The sequence below is a fragment of the Mustela erminea genome, chromosome 21 (genome assembly GCF_009829155.1).
Source record: "Mustela erminea isolate mMusErm1 chromosome 21, mMusErm1.Pri, whole genome shotgun sequence".
Lineage (NCBI taxonomy): Eukaryota > Metazoa > Chordata > Mammalia > Carnivora > Mustelidae > Mustela > Mustela erminea.
Genome location: NC_045634.1, coordinates 1,883,453 through 1,906,172, shown reverse-complemented (window position 1 = coordinate 1,906,172; position 22,720 = coordinate 1,883,453). Strand labels below are relative to the sequence as shown.

The following is a 22,720-nucleotide window of genomic DNA, read 5'->3' as shown; positions in this document are numbered from 1 at the left end:
TTTTTTAATACTTTATTTATTTGACAGAGACAGAGAGAGCACAAGCAAGGGAAAATGGCAGGCAGAGGGAAAGGGAGAAGCAGTCTTCCCACTGAGCAGGGAGCCTGATGAGGGACTCAATCCCAGGACTTGAGATCATGACCGGATTCAAAGACAGATGCTTAACCGACTGAGACACTCAGGCATCCCATCCCAGTTAACAGGTTTTTCTTTCAGCACTTTGATTGTCATCCCACTGCCTCCTGGTCTTCATTTTTTTCTGGTAAGAAATCAGATATTAATCTTATTAGGGTTCCCTTGCATATAATGTTATTTTTCTATTTGATTTTGATCATTTTTTATTATGATGCATCTGGGTGTGGATCTCTGTTTATCTTAGTATTTGTTGGGTGTCTTGAATTTGTAGATTAGTGTTTTTCATCAAATGTGTGGGATTTTCACCCATTATTTTTTCAAAGATTTTTTAAGTTTTTTTTTTTTTTTTTTTTAGTAATCTCTACACTAAAGGTGGGGTTTGAATCTTATTAACTCTAAGATCAAGAGTCAGTCAGGCACCCCTCTCCAAATATTTTTCTGTTCTTCTCTCCCTCTCTCCATCATTTCTATTTCACCCTCCTTTCTTCTGGTACTTCCATTATGCCTATATTCACATGTTTAGAGGTATTTTGTTTCTCTGAATCTATTCATTTTCTTCCTTCTATGTTCTCTGTTTTTCAAATTGTGTGATCTATCTTCAAGTTCGCTGATATTTCTTCTGCAAGTTCAAGTAACCGTTGAGCTTCTCTAGTGAATTTTTCGTTTTAATTATTGTGCTTTATACCTTCAGAATATCCTTCGTAAAATTTCATATCCTTTGTAAAATTTGTACCTTTTTTTATTTTTGAGGAGATATTTTCATTTCTCCCTTTAAGCATGGTTTTCATTAGTTCATTGGAACTAACATTTATTTAGCTTATTTATAATAATTGCTTTTAAGTCTTTGTTAATTCTGACATCTAGCCCTTCTCAGTTTCTGTTGCCTGCTCCCTCCACCCTTCTTATGAGTTAAATTATCCTATTTCTTTGCATATCTTTGTTCAAAACTGGGCATTTTAGATTATATATGGTACGATCTTTGGACACCGATTCTAGTGACCCACCCATCCTTCTTCCAGGCTTGTTGTGTTTGTTGGTTTTTTTTTTTTTTTTTTTAATTTAATTACTTGACTAACTAGTGAAGTTAGTTTCCCCTTCACGGTGAATGAAGTCTCTGATTTCCTTTCTTAGAAGGTGCAGCCTTGGGCATGCACATAGTCACCTGGGGTGACAGAGCTTCTAAAAGGCCTTTTTCTGTTTTCCTAATTTCTTTGTTAACCTATCTGCCTTTGCTGGTGTCAAACTCAGATATTAGCTCCATGGCAATGGATTGCTCTTTGTTTCAATGATGTACTAGTGCTTAAATTGTTCTGTAGTCTGATCCAATTAGATCTGGGCCTTTTTGCAGAAATTTTTGAAGTTAGTGTTTGAGGCTTGTTACGACCTTCAAAAGAGCCTTAAAGGCTCTTTTTACCTTTTTCTCTGTTCTCTCTGGTAAATTACCTAGCCTAAAAATAACCGAATGTGTTCTCTGGTGGAACTACCAGCTCCCTTTTCACTTTTTACCATGAAATTTTCCACTGTCCTTAAGAGTTCCCTTAGTCCTGAACTTCCCCACACTCTTTCAGCTGAAATCAGTTCCTTTGGGGAAAGCTTCAGTGTTCTCTGTTCTTATGGCTTCCTCTCCCCTGGAGGAGGGGAGATCTATCACTCCTCTGTAGGGAGGGGTGTTACAGATCTGTTTCTCTAGGGTTGGTATGCCTACTTTATGATCAGAACTCAATTGGGATGGTAGCTTCTGGTCTTCTTAGTTTGCCTCTCCTGGCATGGAAACTTCACCTTATGAGCATCTAGGAAGAGGGTGATCAGAGTCCTGGTACTCTTGGCCTGTTGCACCTGGGGTAAAGTCTCCTCCCTGAGTGGGAGCTGGGTGGAGGGAGTCCTGACATTTTGGCTGCACTTGCCTGCAGAACAGCCTTTGTAACACAAGCCTAGGGGTATGAGAAATACTGGCTGCCTCCCTTCTTGGGAGATACCACAGGACGTGAGTGGGGAGGAGGATATGTCTTTTTGGACATATCCACTCAGAATGGTTTCTGTAGCACTAAGCTGTGTGTGGGGTGGTGGCAGTGGTGATGGTTTAAGGCAAGAATAAGTCGTGGTGTAAATGCCATCAGGCTGTTAATTTGCGTCTGTTTTTGAAGTGAACATCACCTCAAGATTTTATTGTCTTCATAATACAACAAAATATGGATAGAACTGGATCAGTTGGCCCTTTCTCTTATCTCCACCCAGTTCAAAATGCTTGCTTCTCTTGAGACAGCAATCTTAGGTCTGCAATTAGAGTCAATAAATTCAAGCCTCAGCACAATCTTCTTTGTAGTTTTAGCCTTTTTCCAGAAAATCGGCTTAGTCTGCCCACCATAGCCCCTCTGCTTCCTGTCATAATGCCACCTTCCCTGGACATAAAATCTTACGCCTTTTTTATACTGTGTCACTTTGTGGGGTTGGTGTTTGCCACACTTCTTGCAGAAAGTCCAGTGGGTTTTAGGAATGTTCACTATGAGGGCGCCTGGGTGGCTCAGTGGGTTAGGCCACTGCCTTCGGCTCAGGTCATGGTCTCAGGGTCCTGGGATCGAGCCCTGCATCGGGCTCTCTGCTCAGCAGAGAGCCTGCTTCCTCCTCTCTCTCTGCCTGCTTGTGATCTCTCTCTGTCCAATAAATAAATAAAATCTTAAAAAAAAAAAAAGGAATGTTCACTATGTTTCCGAGAGTGCTATCTGCATGGGGAAAAAAAAAAAAGCCAGGCTCTTAATGTTAGTTTAGAGATTTAGATTTTCATGAATGTTTCTTCATTTGCTGTAAGACCTTAAGACAATTTGCAGAGACCTTAAATTGTTGTTCAAAAAAACTTTTTTTGACCAATCATCATAGTTAGGGTGAACATGTTGCCATTCCAGAAGTCATCTATTTGTTGCTAATATTGTACAGTTTGCCTCACCAAAAATACTTTAAAAACAAAGGATGTCTATTCATATCTCTTAGGATATTTTAAAAATGAAATTTTGATGATCTCAAAACCCCAAATACTATGAATTTAGAAAAGAATAAAAATTCTCAATAGATCTTTTGAGTTTAAAAAAATTTATCATTCAGAAAAAAATCTCAGTAAAATAAAACATATTCAAGGTAAAAAAGATATCAAGACATGGAATTTTAAGAGCAAACCTTTCCATTACTTTAAGTACAATAATTATAACTGCTTTTTTGCTTATTTGTAAATCACTGTTTGCTTTTTGATATTTTTCTTTCACATTGAGGATTGTATTTTAATACATAATATAAAATCATAATGCTCAGAAACACCAGTTATCATCACAAGAGCAATGCTCTTCATTCATTGGTTATCCAATTCACATGGTTGTTAATATCAGGAAGAGTAATAATCAAGCAGGTTTATAAATCTTCTTTTTCCTTTGAATGCTATTCATGGATGGCTGTCTTTTAAAAATCCTGGAACATAAATGGGAGTTTTCTTTTTACAGATCATATGGCCTTTTAAGTATCTTGTTTAATGTTGCTTACTACTGACTTTACAAAAGCCATAGGTGTTGAGTATGTGTGCATAATATTTTTAATAGCAAGAGATGATCAGAGAATATTATTTAAACCAAAAAATCCATATCAAGTGAAACTTTCATTTGTTTTCACCATTGCTGTTACACTTCTAACAAAGGAATTACACAAATTATAGTTAAGAGGGGAAAAAAAAAAAAAAGATCTCATGTACTTGGACTTCCAGGTAAAAAGTTTTGCTAATAATTTTAAAACAGCACTGTTTCTTTACTGCAATGACAATTATTTTTAGTTCACATAACAGATATACAGTTACTAGACATTTAAATTATTTTACAAAATTTTAAAACTTCTTTAACTCAGAATTTGACAGTTCAAACTATGCAGCAGTTCAAAGTGAAGTTTTTATTTTCACTATAACCAAGTATAAAAAGAATGGCAACTAATTCCATCCTAATCCAGAAACCCATTTTATTTTATTATTTTTTTTTTAAAGATTTTATTTATTTATTTGACAGAGAGAGATCACAGTAGGACAGAGGAAGGGAAGAGATCACAGAGAGAGGGGAAGGGAAGCAGGCCCCCTGCCGAGCAGAGAGCCAGATGTGGGACTCGATCCCAGGACCCTGAGATCATGACCTGAGCCGAAGGCAGCGGCTTAACCCACTGAGCCACCCAGGCGCCCCAGAAACCCATTTTAAAGAATCTGAGAACAACTGCTTAAATGTAAACAGTAAACAGAGAACAGATGACCACTTGTCACGGATATTTTACAAACAGATTTCTGCAGGGTTTGGAAGTTAGGCTAGTGTTCAGTCATTTGTAAGTCCCTTCTAATTCTAAAATTTACCAGGAAAGTTATTTCTTCTCACCATTATTGCCAGATTACGTCATCACACATAAATGGAAATTTTAGTATGTTACTGTATGTGCTTAAAATAAATGTCATCTTTCATAATATGCTGTAGTTTGCACGAGTGTGCCCCCCATTTGTTCCAGATTGAGACTGTGTCCATTTGTTTCAGACTGAGTTTCATCATGCTTGAATAGGACCTATTTCCTTTACTTGGCAAGATAATAAACACTACAGTAGACAAAATGAATTTTTAAAACATTCACCAAATGTTACATCTCGCATTCAGAAATAACCAGCAATACCTCAAACTCCCTATGCTAAACTATGATAATTTATTTAAATGCAAACAGCTGGCATACATGCTGCTTGTTCAGTTCTCTCCAGAGATTTATGTTTGTTATGAAAAGAAACTCCAGGTTAAATCATAATGTTAAGATGCTAAGTAATTAGGATTGACACTTTTATAATTCAGTGTTGGGTTCTTGGTTTTGGGGACACAAACACACATACACACACACACACATTTCCTTTCAGGTAGACAACAATAAGATATATGCTTTGCAAGATGTTTACTCATATCCTCCAGGAATTGCTAGACAGATGAAATATAAAACCAAACTACTTTGTGAGTTTCCAAAACACTGATGAGATCCATGAATAACTAGAAAACATCCTCTGATTCCATAAAGTTAGTTCTATATGTTATCAGAACATACAACTTCAAGTAATCTTTTGATTATAACTTTCTGTTTTTGAAATACTGGTTCATAAAAAATCAAGGTATTATCCACTGGCATCATAGCAGTAAGTCACATTGAAAACCATAGCTACAAAAGACACTTTTGAATGTTATTGTTTCATATTTTTAATACTGCCTTAAAAGGTCTGTTACTTTTCAACTATCTCGGCGTACTTTGAAATATAAAATAATTGTAAATTGGAACAATTATTCTAAATCTAAGTAGATAATTCCTAAGGCAGCATCTGTTTACTCAGAACATATTTTCATCTCAAATGTGTAACTAAAACTTCTCACAAAGTCAGAATACATCTCATAGTTTGAACAGAAACTTCAGTGTTCAAATTTCAACATTCAGTAACATAAGTAGTACATATTAGATTGCTCTGGAATACAAATCATTCATTTAAGTAAATGGGATATAATTTCTAACTTGTGTTAAAAGTGAAGAAATCCTTTCTTAGGTGAAGATGTGACCAAAATCAATTTGTCATATTATGGTACAAATCAAACTCTACTGACACAACACTTTCATTAGAGATTTGGATACAGATTGTTATATCTAACAACAGTTGGGAACTAGAAGCTCCTTAATGTTGGGGGTGATGAAAGAAAAAGGTATACTATGAATCAGGCCCCCATTTTTATTACTTTATTCATAACAATGCCTACTTTATTGAAGAACAAACATCTCTTCCACTGGGGATATGCTTCTAATTTAAAAATTAGTGGGGAAAAAAAGCTGAACCCACTTTTAAAAATTTCATACTTATTTACTCATATTGACTAGGTATAGAATGACTCTTCAATTCCTGCTCTGAAGACAACCAATTTATTTTTTTAAGCATTGACTTGTCAATTTATCTTTGACAAGTGATTAAGAAAGATAAACAAATCTTCTGACTTTACAAATAAGAATAGTAAGAATATATATATTCTGAGAAGTTACATCTCGTGATCTGACCTATACTTCTGACTTACAATGTAACTACATTCTTTTAATAACCTGCATTAATTTTAAATTTTAAACTTAAATTGTCCTTGCTATACTGTTCACATTCACTTTACTTTTCATTTTTACATTTCTATAAATACCCAAACAAAACTCCTCAATTTGAAACCAACTTACATTGGAGTTCTGAGGTTAGTTTACAACTTCTAAGATATTTTGTTAAAATGTAAAAACCCTGAAATTACAAACAAAAAATTTACAATTTTATAGTATATATCTAATTTATTTTTTTAAAAAAATATTCTGAATGTTTTTATACAAGTACTCAAGTGTTATTTTTTTCAAACTCCTTATAGGCTAGAAGAGGGTGTGTGGTGTTGCCCCATTAAAAACCAATACAAACATCATTTTTCTATGCTGGCACTTCAACTATTTCAAAGTAGTCATTCGGCAAAATCACGTAACCTCTCTCTGATATGTCGTCTTTCTCTTTCTGGAAGTGAACAACCTCCTTTAATTTTTCAAGCTGTCGTTCTTGTCTTCTGCATCGCTGCTGTGCAGTCTTGAGCTTCTTTCGGAGTTTTTCAACTTGTTGTTCTAGCTGATGAATCCTTTTTCTCTGGTGCATTGTATCCTCCACAGTATAGTTGTGGTCACAGAAAACTGAGAGATTATCAGGGGTCTGAAGAGGAGGCATTAGTAATCCAATAGTAGCATCCACCTGGGAAATGGGAGGTGTTAAAGGAGGCGGGGGAAGCTGTTCTTGTGGCTCCAAAAGATCTTCCTTCTACAACAACAATGCAGAGTATGTTCAAGTTTAGTAACTACAAATAACAGTTTAAAAGAATCCACCTGTGAAATTTAAGAATGACATTTTTACAAATTGGATAACCTAGAAGAAAAGGTTAAATTTCCAGAAACATACAGTCTTCCAAGAACAAATCAGAAAGAAATAGAAAATATGAATAGATCCATCATTAGTGATGAAATTGAAAAGGTAATCAAAAAACTCCCAAAGTCATGAGTCCAGTACCAGATGATAAATTCTACCAAATATGTAAACAGTAATCATACCTATTCTCCTCAAAACAGTAAATACCTATTCTCCTCAAAATATTCCAAAAAACAGAATAGAAAGGACTTCTAAATACATTCTATAAGGCCCGCATTACCCTGGTATCAAAAACAACAACAACAAAGAAGTACAGGCCAATATCTCTGTTGAACATAGATGCAAAAATAAATATGAGCATATTTGACAATATGGTAAAAGGATCATTCACCATGATCAAGTGGGATTTATTCCAGGGATGCAAGGATGGTTCAATATTCATAAGTCAATGTGAAACACTACATTAACAAAACAAACCATAAAATCATATGACCATCTCAGTAAATGCAGAAAAAGCATTTGACAAAACTCAATATCCATTCATGATAAAAAGTCTCAACAAAGTTGCCTTAGAGGGAATATACCTCAAAATAATCAAGGTTATATATGAAAAATCCACAGCTAACATCACACTCAGTGGTGAAAAACTGAGAGCCTCTCCTCTAAGATCAGAAACAAGACAAGATGTCCACTCTTACAACTTTCATTCAACATAGTACTAGAAGTCCTAGCCATAGCAATCAGAAGAGAAAAATAAATAAAAGGCAGCCAAATTGGTAAGGAAGAAGTAAAACTATCACTATTTGCAGATGAAATGATACTATATATAGAAAACCCAAAAGACACCAACAAAAAACTACTAGAGGTCGTAAGTGAATCCAGTGAAGCTGCAGGATACAAAATTAATATATGGAAATCAGTTGTGTTTCTATACACTAATAATGAAGTAGCAGTAAAAGAAATTAAGAAAACAAATCCATTTATAATTCCACCAAATAGAATGAAACACCTAGGAATAAATTTAACCAAGGTGAAAGACCTAAACTCTGAAAACTGTAGAACAATGATGAAACAAATTGAAGATGACACAAATAAATGAAAAGATATATAACATTACCATGGATTGGAAGACTTAACATCATTTATTTGTTTGTTTTAGAGATTTAAACTATTTGTTTGACAGAGAGGGGCACAAGCAGGGGGAGTGGCAGGCAGAGGGCAAAGCAGCCTTCATGTCAACCAAGGGAGTCCAACATGGGACTCGATTCCAGGACCCTGGGACCATGACCTGAGCCAAAGGCAGCCACTTCACTGACTGAGCCACCCAGGTGTCCCAAGAATTAACATTGTTAAAATGTCCATACTGGGCGCCTGGGTGGCTCAGTGGGTTAAGCCGCTGCCTTCGGCTCAGGTCATGATCTCAGGGTCCTGGGATCGAGTCCCGCATCGGGCTCTCTGCTCAGCAGGAAGCCTGCTTCCTCCTCTCTCTCTGCCTTCCTCTCTGCCTACTTGTGATCTCTCTCTGTCGAATAAATAAATAAAATCTTTAAAAATAAATAAATAAATAAATAAATAAAATGTCCATACTACCCAAAGCAATCTACAGATTCAGTGCAATCCCTATGAAAATACCAACAGCATTTTTCAAAGAACTAGAAAAAAATAGTCTTAAAATTTGTATGGAACCACAAGAGACCCCAAATAACCAAAGCACACTTGCATGAGAAGAATGAATCTGGATATATCACAATCCCAGTTTTCAAGATATACTACAAAGCTGCAGAATCAAAGCTGGCATAAAAACAAACATGTATCAGTGGAACAGAATAGAGAGCCCCAAAATAAACCCTTACAGTTAGTTAATCTACAACAAAAGAGTTAAGAATATATAATAGGGCAAAGACAATAAATGGTGCTGGAGAAAGTACAGTTAGATGATAAAGAATGAAACTGGATCATTTTTTATATACCATACACAAAACAAAGTTAAAAACATTAAAAACTTCAATGTGAGACCTGAAACCATAAAAATCCTAGAAGAAAACACAGGCAGTAATTTCTTTGAGATCAGCTTTAGCAACATTTTTCTAGATGTGTCTCCTCCGGCAAGGATAACAAAAGCAAAATGAACAATTGTGACTACACCAAAATAAAAAGCTTTTGCATAGGGCAGGAAACCATCAGCAAATGCAACTAGTGTGGGGCGCCTGGGTGGCCCAGTCGGAGAAGTACTCCACACTTGATTTTGGCTCAGGTCGTGGTCTCAGGGTTGTAAGACTGAGTCCTGTGTTGGACTCTGTGCTCGGTAGGGGAGTCTACTTGAGATACTCTCTTTCCCTCTGCCCCCATGCACAATCTCTCTAAAATAAATAAATCTTTTTAAAAAATTAAATTAAAATTAAAAAGTAACATATGGGACACCTGAGTGACTCAGTCAGTTAAGTGTCTGTCTTCGGGTCAGGTCATGATCCCAGGTCCTGGGATTGAGTCCCAAGTCAGGCTCTTTGCTTAGCAGGAAGCATGCTTCTCTCTCAGCATGTCCATCTCCCTGCTTGTGCTTTCTCTCTTTCTCTCCCATTCTGATAAATAAATAATAATAAAAAACATGCAACCTACTGAATGCAAAAAGATATCTGCAAACAATATATCTGATAAAGAGTTAATTACCAAAATATATACAGAACTTATACAACACTATACCAAAGAAATAAATAATCCATTAAAAAAAATGGGCAGAGGATAGGGACATTATCCCAAAGACCTACACATGGCCAACAAACATGAAAAGATGCTCAACATCACTAATCATCAAGGAAATGAAAATTGGAACCACAAGGAGTTATCACCTTATATCTGTCAGAGTGGCTAGTATCAAAAAGACAAGAAATAACAAGTGTTGGTGAGGTTATGGAAAAAAGGGAACCCTCTTGCACTGTTGGGGAGAACGCAAGTTGGTCCAGCGACTGTGGAAACCAATATGGACGTTTCTCAAAAACTTAAGAATAGAATTACCATATGATCCAATAATTCCACTACTGGGTATTTACCCAAAGAAAATGAAAACACTAATTTGAAAAGATACATGCACCCCTATGTTGACTGTATTATTTATAATAGCCCAGATATGAAAGCAACCTAAGCATCCATTAACAGATGAATGCATACAGATGTTCTGTGTGTTTGTGTGTGTAGAGGGTATACATATATATCTATACATACATATATACATACACACACACACACACGAATATTACTCAGCTATAAAAAATAATGAGCTCTCGCCATTTTGCAACAGGCATGAACCTAGAAGGTATCATGCTAAGTGAAGAAAGCCAGAGAAAGACAAATAAATACCATGTGATTTCACTTATATGTGAAATCTAAAAGACAAAACAATTGAAAAACAAAAAAGCAGAAACAGACCCATAAATACAGAGAACAAAGTGATGATTGCCTGAGGGGAGAAGGGGGGTTGGGGAGATGGAAAAAATGGGCAGAGGGAGGTACAGGCTTCCAGTTATGGAATGAATAAGACAAAGGATGAAAGGTACAGCATAGAGAATATGGTCAGCGGTGTTCTAATTGCCTTATATGGTGATAGATGGTAGCTATAGTGTGGGAAGCACAGCATAATAGGTAGATTTGTCTAATCAGCATGTTGTACACCTGAAACTAATGTAATATCATCATGTGTCAGCTACACTTCGATTAAAAAGAAGGAATATTAGACTTTTTTTTGTGAAGCCTTGAAATAGGAACATTCTAAAATGAGAAAACAGTTTAAGTTTTCATTATAGTTTTACACCTGAAGTAGAAATGGGATGCAAGAAAGAGAAGAACTGGTAAGATTTAATGAAATACCAAGCACTTAAAACTGAGGGTGGGGGGCGCCTGGGTAGCTCAGTGGATTAAGCCTCTGCCTTCGGCTCAGGACAGGCTCAGGTTCCTGGGATCGAGCCCCACATCAGGCTCTCTGCTCAGTGGGGAGCCTGCTTCCCCCTCTCTGCCTGCCTCTCTGCCTACTTGTGATCTCTCTTTCTCTCTGTCAAATAAATAAAATCTTAAAACAACAACAACAACAAAAAAAACCTGAGGGGGAAATATTTGAAACTGAATGGTCCCTGATAAAGAAAACCCAAAACTTATCAACATACATGTTGAGGTAGAGAGCGACCTTAAGGTAAATTACAAAGCTAGATTGACTTTCTTGACGTAGATGTTTAACTTAAATAAACCGTACTTTGTATTTTTAAAAAGTGTATCATGGTTAACAGTGGTTATCTCACAAGTGATGGCTTCCAGTAACATTTATTAACACTACTCTGAATTTTCCACAATAAAAACATTAATTTTATAAATAGAAAGCCCAGTATTTTAAAACACACGTTACCTTGTCATGTGGCTCAGTACAGAGAAATATCGTGGGTACAGCATTCTCTTTGAGCAACTTGTTGTTGCACTCCCTCTTAAAGCAGTCCGGGGTAAAGTGTTCTGAACAGATACTGCTATACTTGGTGGGCTTAAAGTTTTTCCTTCGGACAGCAGCCTCCCATTTTTTGCAAAGACTGGGTCGAGTAAGAGGAAACCTAAGAAGAAGACATAATTCAGTTCTCTGACCTTCTTTTAAAAGGAAAAAAAAAAGCACATTCAGACTTTCCTGATTAGGAAAGAAGTATCTTATACTGGTTTTAACAAGCTAAGGGACATCTGATTAAAACCCTAGAGCTGCTTTTTTTTTTTTTTTGACAGTTTTTGATTGTGCATTTATTCACCTTAGTTAAGAATGTACTTGTTTGAAAGATCCTTTAAATAAAGTGACCACCCACTACGTGTGACGTAAGTTGGGCCTCTCAGCATGGAGGGGTGTTTTTTTTTTTTTTTTTTAAAAGCAGTATTTGGGGGTGTTGGATGTATCACTGAATTTTACTCCTGAAACCAACATTGCACTGTATGTTAGCTAGTTAGAATTTAAATAAAAATTAAAAAAAAAAAATAAAAAGCAGTATTTGTTACAGGAAACTTTTGATCACAGAGTAGTTACAAGAATGTCAGATACAATGATGTATACAATTTAAAAAGGACAGGCTGATTAAAAATTTACGAAATGTAAAAAGACACATATTAAAAGTCAGCCATGCAGACAGATGCATGCAGTAGGAAATGGAGGTGGGAAGTCAAGGAACATACGCAGTAATATTGCTTGTCTTCCTCTATTACAGTAAATAACTTTCACTAACTGATACAGGTTGGTATTACACACACATCTAAATATACAAAGGTAAGTGGTATATCTCCTCTATCTCAGTTATTAATGTTTAACTTTTTATGTCAAAGACACTAAGAGTTTCAGGTAAAATAATTACGAAAGGGTGAATCTCTACTGATTTTTTTTTTTAACCAATGAAAACAAAATTGCATGTTTATATCTACCAAAAAGAAGGTTCTAGTTCTCTTAGGATCAGTCTGACAAATATGAATTAATCAAATGATAATCAATGATAAATTTAAAATTTCACTCATTTGTTTCTATAATATGTCTGGAGAAGACGAACTGAAAGGCAGTGGTCTATTAGTTTCATGAACTGGGATGTCCAAGTCTCTCCCCAGGTTTGGGAAGTTCTTATTTATTTTTTAATTTTTAAAATGTTTATTTATTTATTTTAGTCTTCCAATTTATTTTTAATTCCAGCATAAGAATATTACTTTTCTTAATTTACCTCAAAATCAACTGGAATATGTCCATCAGGCACAGATAAGGGGGCTTGGGAAGAGTTTAAATTTATTGTGATTTTGGGGCGCCTTGGTGGCTCAGTGGGTTGATCCTCTGCCATCGGCTCAGGTTATGATCTCAGGGTCCTGGGATTGAGCTCCACATCGGGCTCTCTGCTCAGCGGGGGGCCTGCTTCCTCCTCTCTGACTGTGTCTCTGCCTACTTGTGATCCCTGTCTGTCAAATAAATAAGTAAAATCTTTAAAAATAAAAAAAACTTTCACCATTGGCTACTTCAATTTAAAAAAAAATTTTTTTGTGTGTGATTTTACTTTTCCAGGTCAAGTATTTAGTGAACTGGGGAGACTGGAAAGAAACCAAAGGATGTTTCAACCCCTTGTTCCAGTTTCTCTTCCATGTAAGGCATGCTAGAGCCTAACTCTGCTATCATGAAGAACTGACCAATCTTTGGGACAGTTCTTTCCTTTGCCCAGAACAGCTGCTGCTACGGGGCCACCATGAAAAACTAGTATAGGTAAAAGGATCCCTAGAAGATCCCTGCTGGAAATGGCCTCCAGAAATACAAACTGTGGTAGCAATCACTGGTAAAATTCAGCTCCTTACACCTCCTGTGTCAAGCACTACAAAATGCTCAGGCTGTTTATGGAGGTCTGTCAAGATGTTTCCCATCTAGTCCCCCCAAAACGGTTCTTTATAGCTAAAAATGAGAGGCAGACCAGCTCTTCCTGTGATTCATTTAACAGCCAGCAGAAACTATTTCTGATGTGTGAATGCCAGCCTTGGTTTCCAGAACCAGTGAGAGATTTTCCACATTTTTAGATTCTTTCTGAGATATCATTAGAAATGGGGTTTGTGGGGAGCAGACTGTATGCAACTGTGTCACCATCTTCTGACTGATTTCCACACTTTCAAAGAACTGGAACTCATCAGCTTTAAGAAATTCCAGTAAATTAAAGAAGTAATACCAGTAGATCCTGAAGTAAGTTTAAGGGCAGGGGGTGGTGGTGGTGGGACATCAATCAATACTCAAGATCTATGTTGTAAGGCACTCGTTTCTATTGGGTTCCTCTCAAATCAAACATCAAGTGCATCTACATCCCCTGTTAAACACAAACGACCCCATCAAGAGAACTGAAGAAATACTGAATTTTTGCCCTGGTAATTATTTACCTATGAATAATTGCTATAATTTACCACAGGGTTTCATTTCTTGGCTGTCATCTATTTACAGTCGGGAATTCTTGCAAAACAAGTTAATGGAAATGCAGAAAAATCTGCAAATACTGCATTTGGCTGAATGAAAACGCTGCCGTGTCCCGTTCTGCAGACATCCGATGATCATTAAATTGTTTTCATTTGGCAGTTTTCTTTTCCCATTTTCAAGAGAACATGTCTCCCTCCAGGACTCTAACTGCAGCACTTTCTGGATGAAACAGACCTGAAGTCGTGGGGCAGGTGCTTTTCCCAGGGCTTCCCCCAGGCGCCCGTGACAGGTCACCCTGAGTCCTATCAGGACACCGGACTTTGGCCGGTGTCGTTATTGTCCACGTTATTGCTGCCGAGCGCGGAAAACCGCAAGTGTTCATCTGGGCCGGACCAGAAGCTTCTCTAAACTTGGAGGTCCTTAAAGGTTAGTTCCTAGAAATGGGGTAAGCACGTCCTCCCTGAAATCCTGGCCCGAAACCAATGTCTCCCATCCACAGCAAGGATGGCAAAAAGTGGCTTCGTCATTTTAAAGGTCTGTGCCTCGATTCCAGACTCACTTCCAGTGCCACCTGGCTTCCCTACTACCCCAGGGCGAGATCCAGGTGCCTCTCGGCACGGGGGTCGTCGGACATCGCTCCTGGGTCGCGAACACGCCAACCCGAGGCCCCGGGCGAACCTCGCACACGGGTTCCGACCCACGAGCGCGAGAAACGGTCACCGCGGCGACGCGCGCCGAGAACGCGCAGCCCTGGGCAGTGTGGGGCGCGAGCTCCACCCGGGGGCGGGCACGCCCACCGCGCGCGGCCGGACAGACCTTGAGGAGGGCTCGATCGTGCCCCGCCCTTGCCTCCGCCCCTGCCCCGCCCCTCCCATTAGGTCTCGCGCGGACACGCGCCTGGCTCCGCCCCCGAGCCTAACCGGCCGCGCGCCCCCAGCCCGAGCTGGGGCCAGCCCCGCGAGACGCGCAGGGTACCTACTTGTGGAAAGAGACGGGCTTATCCTTATCATATCGGTTCTTGCAGCCATAGGCGGAACAAGACTGCACCATCCTTCCGGTCTTCAGTCACTTCACTTCGGCCGCTCCAGCAGGCAGGCGAAGCTGCTATCAATGTCGCCGCGCTGGGCTTTGACGCCCTCGCTTCTTCTGTAGCTTTGGTCAGCAGTCAGAGTGATGATAAGCTCACTAGGGTTGACTATTGTACCCGTTTTGTTGTTTGCATTAGCGGAAGGAGCACAGCCATCGCCCGTCTCCCATCTCCAAGATGGCGGAGGCAGCTTCAACCTCACCTCTCGCGAGGAGTGTGTCTCACTGTCTCCGATTAGCCCCGAGGTCAGAGGTAACGTTCCTTGGGAAGCAGCCCATTGGCTAAGGCCAGGCGTTGCGGAAGTAGGTGGGGCCTCGAGCTTCCGGAAGGGAGAAAGGGGTGTTTGGGAGGAGAGGCGAGGAGAGGGGAGGGGACCGGGCGTGAGCGTAGGGCAAGGCTCAGCAACCTGTGTGACTTCCTTGTGTTAATTTATCCGGGACGGTTTAGGGTGGAGAGCAGTGCGGTCGGCCTGAAGGAGGACAGGTGTTAAAGCTGAGGTTCTTCCTTTTGATTTAAAAGGGCAGCCACGGATGGTGTATGATTTATCAGTGAAACTTCGTGGATCCCTTTCCCACATCGCCAGTTTTCATCCCATTACCTGTCGCTGCAGGTATAACAAAGGCTCTTGAGAGCTCAGGCGCCAGAATTTTGGCAATGAAAGAAGACACCCAGTCCCTCTGAAGGCTCCCATCGCTGTAGTGTTCTGCACGTGCTGTTGAAAATCATGAACTGCTGCGGCTGTTTTCCCACCATCTGCCTCCTGGTGCGTGCCCCTCCCCTCTGTGTAGATCTGAGCCTGGAAATCTGGATAGTAGGCTGTTGACAAACTCCATGGCTCTATTACACTTTTCCTGATCCACTCCCCCCCGCCCCCCCTCCCCCGCCAACCCCCTTAAATCCTGATGTTTCCCCAGGGTTCCATCCTCAGCCCTTCTCTGACTCTAAACACCCTGCTGCTTGAATTCAATAAAATGCTATGATTTCCTAAATCTTCTATTTCTTATGTAAATTTTCCTGCCTTCGGATTATCATCCGTGAATTACCTATTCATTTGCTTAAACCGGAAACCTTAGTTTTCTTTCTTACCCACTACATGCGTTTGATGGCCAGGTTAATTGTATAGAGTAAGTAAGTATAGAGTACTTATTAAATCCACTCCTCGCCATCTGTCTTTTAATTGTTCTTGATCAGGCCCTCAGACAAATGCAACCACACCTGACCATCTCCAGTTTTGCCTCTCCAGTCTTTCCTCCATATTAAGTAATTGTCATACACCTGTTCACATCATTCAGACGCTGCCTCCTCTACTGGATAAAATCCAGACTTCTAATGGTGAGTCATAAAGTCCTTGAGGACCAGCTACCTCTACTATTTCACCGTCATCTCCACCCACTTGTCTTTAACTTAACTCTTTCCTAGGATTCTATTTTACACAGGACAGACTTACATAAATAGGCTGTTTTCCCTTAGCTTAAAATGCTTTTCTCTGGCCTCCCCCTCCCACCTTCACAATGTGACCTCAGTGGTTATGTTTCCTAACAAGCTTTCTTTATCCTATTTTTCTTAAGCTGCCCAACTTGGGCATCTCTCTTGCTCCAATGAAAACTTGCACTTAACCTCTCTATATGATTTTGAACCATACTGTAATATGTGTGCTTGTCTCACTTCATGAACTAAGATCCTGTTGAGGAGAAGGACTTTGTCTTACTTAGCCTTGTAACCCCATCAGCTTGCAGTGTCTGGCATAAATTAAGTATCTAGAAAATGTCTGTTAAATCAACTGGGCCCAGAAACCTTGTGCCTAAAATAATTTCAGAGCCATATCCCTTTACCAAATACTAAAATAATTTATTTTATTAGCATTTCTAGGGATAGACAGGCAGTAAATTCCTCCGTGGTTTGCTGTCAGTAAGGATCAGAATGTGATAATTGCTTGTGAACTGAAAAGTATATTTTAAGAGTTCACTGAAATTCTTTACTCATCAATAGATTCAGCAAATATTTATTAAATATTTACTAAACGTTTGCTAGGTTCTAGGAGCTTGGGATGCATGTGAATAAGACCAAAATTTCTGCCCACCAAAGTGGGGGGTTTGGGGAGTAGGGAAGGAAAAAATGAAATAAGATGGGATCGGGAGGGAGACAAACCAAAAGAGACTCTTAATCTCACAAAACAAACTGAGGGTTGCTGGGGGAGGGGAGTAGGGAGAGGGTGATTGGGTTATGGACACTGGGGAAGGTATGCGCTATGGTGAGTGCTGTGACTGGTGAGTGCTGTGACGTGTGTAAACCTGGCAATTCACAGACCTGTACCCCTGGGGCTAATAATACATTATATGTTAATAAAAAATTTAAAAAAAATTTCTGCCCTCACGGAGCTAATGTTCTAGTGGAGGTTAGAGAAGGCAGACAGAGAACATACCACCATATGTCATATTAAAAGGTGAAAAGAGCTATGTGGTTGTGAGGGGATTGCAATTTTAAATACGATGGTTAGGATATGCCTAATAGAGGAAGTGACTCGAGCTAAGATTTGGAATAGGCAAGAGTTAGCTAGGAGGATATCTGTGGGAAGAGCCTTGCAGGCAGAGGAAATGGCTAAGGCAAAACTCCTGAGGCTCAGTGTCCCCAGCCTATACAAAGAACAGTAAAGGGGCCTGTGTAGCTGGAGCAGACTGAGCCAAGCTGGGCTGGGAGATGAAGACGACAAATATGTAGCCAGGGTAAACAGGATGAGGTCCTGCAGGGACTTTTAAGCTAGTGTAAGGACTTCTCACTTTGACTCTGAGATGGACAACATGCTTTAAGCAGAGTAGTGATCCAGTGTTTTAAAGCAATCACTCTGCTGTGTTGAATATAGATAGCAGGGGCATCTTAGAGGCAGGGAGACTGACTGGTAGGCAGGCTTCTGTGACTTACACCTGGGTGGTAACAATGAAGGAGTAAGAAATGATCTTGTCTTCTCCCTTTTCCCCCTTCCATTTCTTTATTAACCTTTACTGAGCAGATGGCAGACATTATGCTAGGTCTTGCTCTTGGAGAGTAAGGTTAACAGTGCCTCTCTTCACAGGGCTTATCCTAGTGAGGGAAGGCAGACAAAAAAATGTGAATAAAATCACATTGTGCTTGGGTGCCTGGGTGGCTCAGTTGGTTAACCATCTGCCTTCAGCTCAGGTCATGATCCCAGGGTCCTGGGATCAAGCCCAGCTTCAGGCTCCCTGCTCAGCAGGAAGCAAGCTTCTCCCTCTCCTGCTGCTTGAATTCCCTCTCTTGCGGGGTCTCTCTTGGTCAAATATATAAAATCTCTAAAAAATAATAATAGTATTGTGCTGAGATTCCTGAATACATTAGAATGTTATAAGGGTTAATGAGGTTAGAGGAGGGCTAACTAACTTTAGTTTGGGTAGTTAGGTCGTTTGGGTAGTTAGGTCGTCAGAGACGTGAACATTTTGCTGAGGACCAAAGAATGGAAAAAAATCTAGTAATAAAAGAATGAAAATGGGGAGGCCAGGAGGAGCATTCTCCATACAGGGAGTGTGTACTAAGGCCCTGTGGCAGTAGTGAGTTTCGTATTTTCTGGGAACTGAATGGAGGCTGGGGTGTAGACCTAGGGAGCCAGGGGGAAAAGGACATGAAGTGAGGTTGAAGTAGGTGATTTTAAATGCAGAAGGAAGCCAATGAACCTTTTTAGGCAGTGAAGAGACGTGACATTTTTAAGCATCATTCTGGCTATTAGCTGAAGAGTTTATCAGAGGGGAAGCAGTGCACGTGAGTTGCAGACCATTTAAGAGGCCACTGCAGGCAAATAATACCGCGTGGTAATTTGGACTAAGGTAGTGGCAGTGGAGACAGAATGACCAGGATATGAGAGTAGTTGGAGGTAGAAATGTCAAGGCTTGATGCTGACAGATGGATGTGAGAATGAAGAAGACAGAGGAATCGAGGTATTAAGGTTGATTTGTACTTGAATTTCTGGCTTAAGCATTTAGATGGAGGGATGGTGGTACCTTTTACCGAAATGCAGATGGCCTTTAGAAAAGAAGAGAGCTATATACCCCCCACCAAACAGGATGGACTCGCAGGATGGGAGCAATTTATGAAGTGGGGTCATGAGCTCTGGGAGTGTAGGACTGGGAAATGTCGGAAGAGAAAGAATGTATGAATGTGCAGAGGTTGGTAATGCAAGCCACTAAAGAAACACGCAAGGATCACCAACCAGTGCAAAGCACCCTTTTGAGGTCTCTGATCATTTTTAATCCGTTTAGAGTGGAACTAGTCAATTTCATTATTTGGTTGGGTTTCCCTCAGTGAAATTCTCTTCTTCACTCCCTTTTTTTCTGTTTTCTTTCTTCCAGCTATTGTAACTTGGAAGTGAAATCTACATTTTTATTATTTACTGAAAATAATCCTAATGTTTCCTTACTCTGAAATGGTTAATTTACTGACAAAGTAAATTGCCTATAATTTTAAAAATGTTACTTGAACTGAATGTTGCATTTTTCTTTCTAAAACACCGTCCCAAATTAAAATTTCACTTTGTGTGGTCTACAAATTAATTTCTTTTTTTTTTTTTTTTAGATTTTATTTATTTATTTGACAGAGAGAGTTCACAGTAGACACATAGGCAGGCAGAGAGAGAGAGAGGGAAGCAGGCTCCCTGCTGAGCAGAGAGCCCAATGCGGGACTTGATCCCAGGATTCTGAGATCATGACCCGAGCCGAAGGCAGTGGCTTAACCCACTGAGCCACCCAGGCGCCCTACAAATTAATTTCTTAATAGAAATTAAGTTAGAATAGAAATTTCTTAATAGAATAATAATTTCCACTTTCTCTAAACAAATTGGTACTCATTGTCTGTTTTTCTTCTCTCCCTTGCCTGTTTCTTCTCAACATTTCATAAGGCTCAAAGAACTACACTCTACTTGTCAAGGGGTGACTGCCAGGAACATTTACTTTCAAAGATAATAATCTGCCTTTTTAATAATCCAAATGTCCATTGTGTTATGGTCATACCAAGGAATATTATACAGCAATCAAAGTAAAGAAACTGACACAACAATATGGATGGTTCCTACCTAATATCGAAGAAGTCCCGCAAAAGCAAATATAGGATCCTATTTTTTTAAAGAGTAAAAAAGGTAAGTAAAAGTCGGAAGTTACTTTGGGGTAGAGAGGCAATGAAAGGGGGCTTACAGGATAGTGGTAATGTGTCTTTTGACAGAGGTGAGAGTTAAACACTACGTTCACTTTATGATAATTCATCATCTGATCCTGATGATTTAAAAAATCTCTGGTGTAAGTCCACTGAGGGTTGCTGGAGGGGAGGTGGGTGGGGGGATAGGGTAACCAGGAGACAGGCATTCAGGAGATCACCTGATGCAATGAGCACTGGGTGTTCTACGCAACTGATGAATCACTAAATTCTATGTCCGAAACCATTAATACACTATCTGTTAAACTGAATTTAAATAAAAAATTTCTTAAAAATCCCTGGTGTTTATTCTACTTTAATAGTTTACTACGCAAACAAGGGCTATACAAGATAGGCAAAATTGCCTTTCTTTTACAAAACAGGAAAGATGTTTATGTACTCATGTGATCTCTTCATTTGGTCCCTTACATAAAGTGTCAAAAATGAAAATATCTCTTAGCTTTATATGCCCTTCTAAGGGAATGAGAATAAATAGGGGTAAATTGAGGAAGGCTGATTAGAAGTCTGATGTTTTTCAAAGTCTTAAGAGGCCAAGAGCTAATTTACTAACTAATAGATTTTTTAAGGAAATAGATTAATACAGGTTTTAAGGGAAAAAAAAGAAAATGTAACCCTTGAAAGGGTAACTTCTGTCAATTATTCAAGAAGGGTAAACTGTCTTGTTAGATAAACTGGAAAAAAACAAGCTACTTGTTTTGATGTAGGAGAGGGATAAGAACTAAAGATGCTTTAAACTCACTAATATAGCTCAGATTTTAATTTCTATCCAACTGTGCTCTTTTTTCTATAAACAACTTTTATTAAAAATACCCTAGCATTCATTCTCTCTGGCCCTCATTATCCTTATCTATAGAGTAAAGCTATGGGACTAAATGAAGAATTCTTAATTTGGAATTCATGAATGGCCAGGTCTTTGAATCATCTGAAAATGAAAGAAAATTATACATACATGTGTATATGTGCATTTTTTCTGGGGAGCTATCTGTAGCTTTCATCTGGTTTCCTAAGGTCCCTTTCAGTCTAATATTCTAGGATTCGTGAAACAAAGATTAATTTTCATGTAGATATAAATTAAAGGTTTTCTCTAAGATTGATTAGAAGGATTAGTGTTTTAATCTGAATGTCAGGTATTATTTTCTTGTTTTTTTTTTCCCCCCCAAGATTTATTTACTTATTTTAGAGAGAGAGGGGAAGAGAGAAAGAATCTTAAGCAGGTTCCTCACCTAGCATAAAGCCTGACACAGGGCTCAATCTCACAACCCTGAGATCATGACCTAAGCCACAACCAAGAGTCGGTCACTTAACTGACTGAGTCACCCAGGCGCCCCATGAATGTCCCGCATTTTTAAACACCTTTTCAAAATTTTGTTTTTAAATAAAATCCAAACTGTTAGATACTGGTTTTAAACATTATTAGCCTTTAGCCCTCTCCTATATCACATGTTATACTGCCCTCGAAAGGCCTACAGCTAAATACCACTAGTCTGAAAGAATAAGGACAGTGTCCAAACATATTCAGTGTTTCCAAATGGAAACTTTCCAACTGTTTACTCCTCTTGTGCACCCTTCTGGGACATGGAACAGATCAGAGGATGAGGGTGGGTGAAGACGACAGTGACTGGTAACACCTCAAATTTGCTAGTAGGCAATGCTTAAAACAAATACTGATCCCATGAAGATGGTCGGGTTCTGAGAGAATAACAAAAACTCAGTGTTTGTCTATTTCTTTAATAGTATCACCTCCTGTCAACAGCTCTTTCAGCCCACTGGCCTGGTCCTGGGAAACTAAGACTTACGGCCATAAAAACTTGAGCGCCCTTTCCTATTCTGACCCATTCCCAAGTTTATTCATTGCTGCTTAGCAAAAAAGAGCCTGTACATTACAAATGTACATTAGTACATTTAATGCTTCCAAGAGGAATGAGGGAAGGTGTTGATGCAAACATAAGGGCACCGATTCAGGAAAGAACATTTCAGCATCCCAAGAACGGATAAAAACCATCCGATCATTTCAATAGATGCAGCAAAAGTATTTGACAAAGTACATATCCATTCATGATAGAAACCCTCACCAGAGTAGGCTTGAGGGAACATATCTCAACATAATAAAGGCCATATATGAAAAACCCATAACTAACATCCTACTCAATGCTGAAAAGCTGAGAGCTTTCCCCCTACAGTCTGGAACAAGACAAGGATGTCTACTCTCACTTTCATTCAACATAGTACTGCTACCCGCAGAGATAAGACAAGAAAAATAAAAGGCATCCAGATTGGTAAGGAAGAAGGAAAACTTCCACTCTTTGCAGATGACATAATATGCAGAAAACTTAAAGACTCCACCAAAATACTACTAGAACTGATAAATGAATTCAGTAAGGTTGTAAGATACAAAATC

At 39.1% G+C, this 22,720-nt stretch overlaps 1 protein-coding gene, 1 long non-coding RNA gene and 1 pseudogene across 3 annotated transcripts; 1 reads left to right on the top strand and 2 right to left on the bottom strand.

Annotated features, from left to right (window-relative positions):
- Positions 1-468: 468 nt before the first annotated feature.
- Positions 469-2,687, bottom strand: LOC116581993 (annotated as a pseudogene).
- A 3,788-nt stretch (positions 2,688-6,475) lies between these two features.
- Positions 6,476-15,114, bottom strand: THAP1 (THAP domain containing 1). Its single transcript, XM_032329208.1, has 3 exons — positions 15,004-15,114; positions 11,481-11,676; positions 6,476-6,985 (listed from the first exon to the last, which is right to left on the bottom strand). Exons 1-3 carry the CDS (start codon positions 15,072-15,074, stop codon positions 6,611-6,613), a joined length of 642 nt encoding a protein of 213 aa, XP_032185099.1. The 5' UTR covers positions 15,075-15,114; the 3' UTR covers positions 6,476-6,610.
- Positions 10,672-16,100, top strand: LOC116581892. Of its 2 annotated transcripts, XR_004282292.1 has the most exons (7): positions 10,672-10,932; positions 12,310-12,368; positions 13,140-13,217; positions 13,564-13,615; positions 14,224-14,450; positions 15,250-15,363; positions 15,722-16,100. It is a non-coding gene; the product is annotated as an uncharacterized LOC116581892 (long non-coding RNA). The 2 variants fall into 2 exon arrangements; XR_004282291.1 differs by lacking the exons at positions 10,672-10,932; positions 12,310-12,368; positions 13,140-13,217; positions 13,564-13,615; positions 14,224-14,450 and having other exon boundaries at positions 15,198-15,363.
- Positions 16,101-22,720: the final 6,620 nt, after the last annotated feature.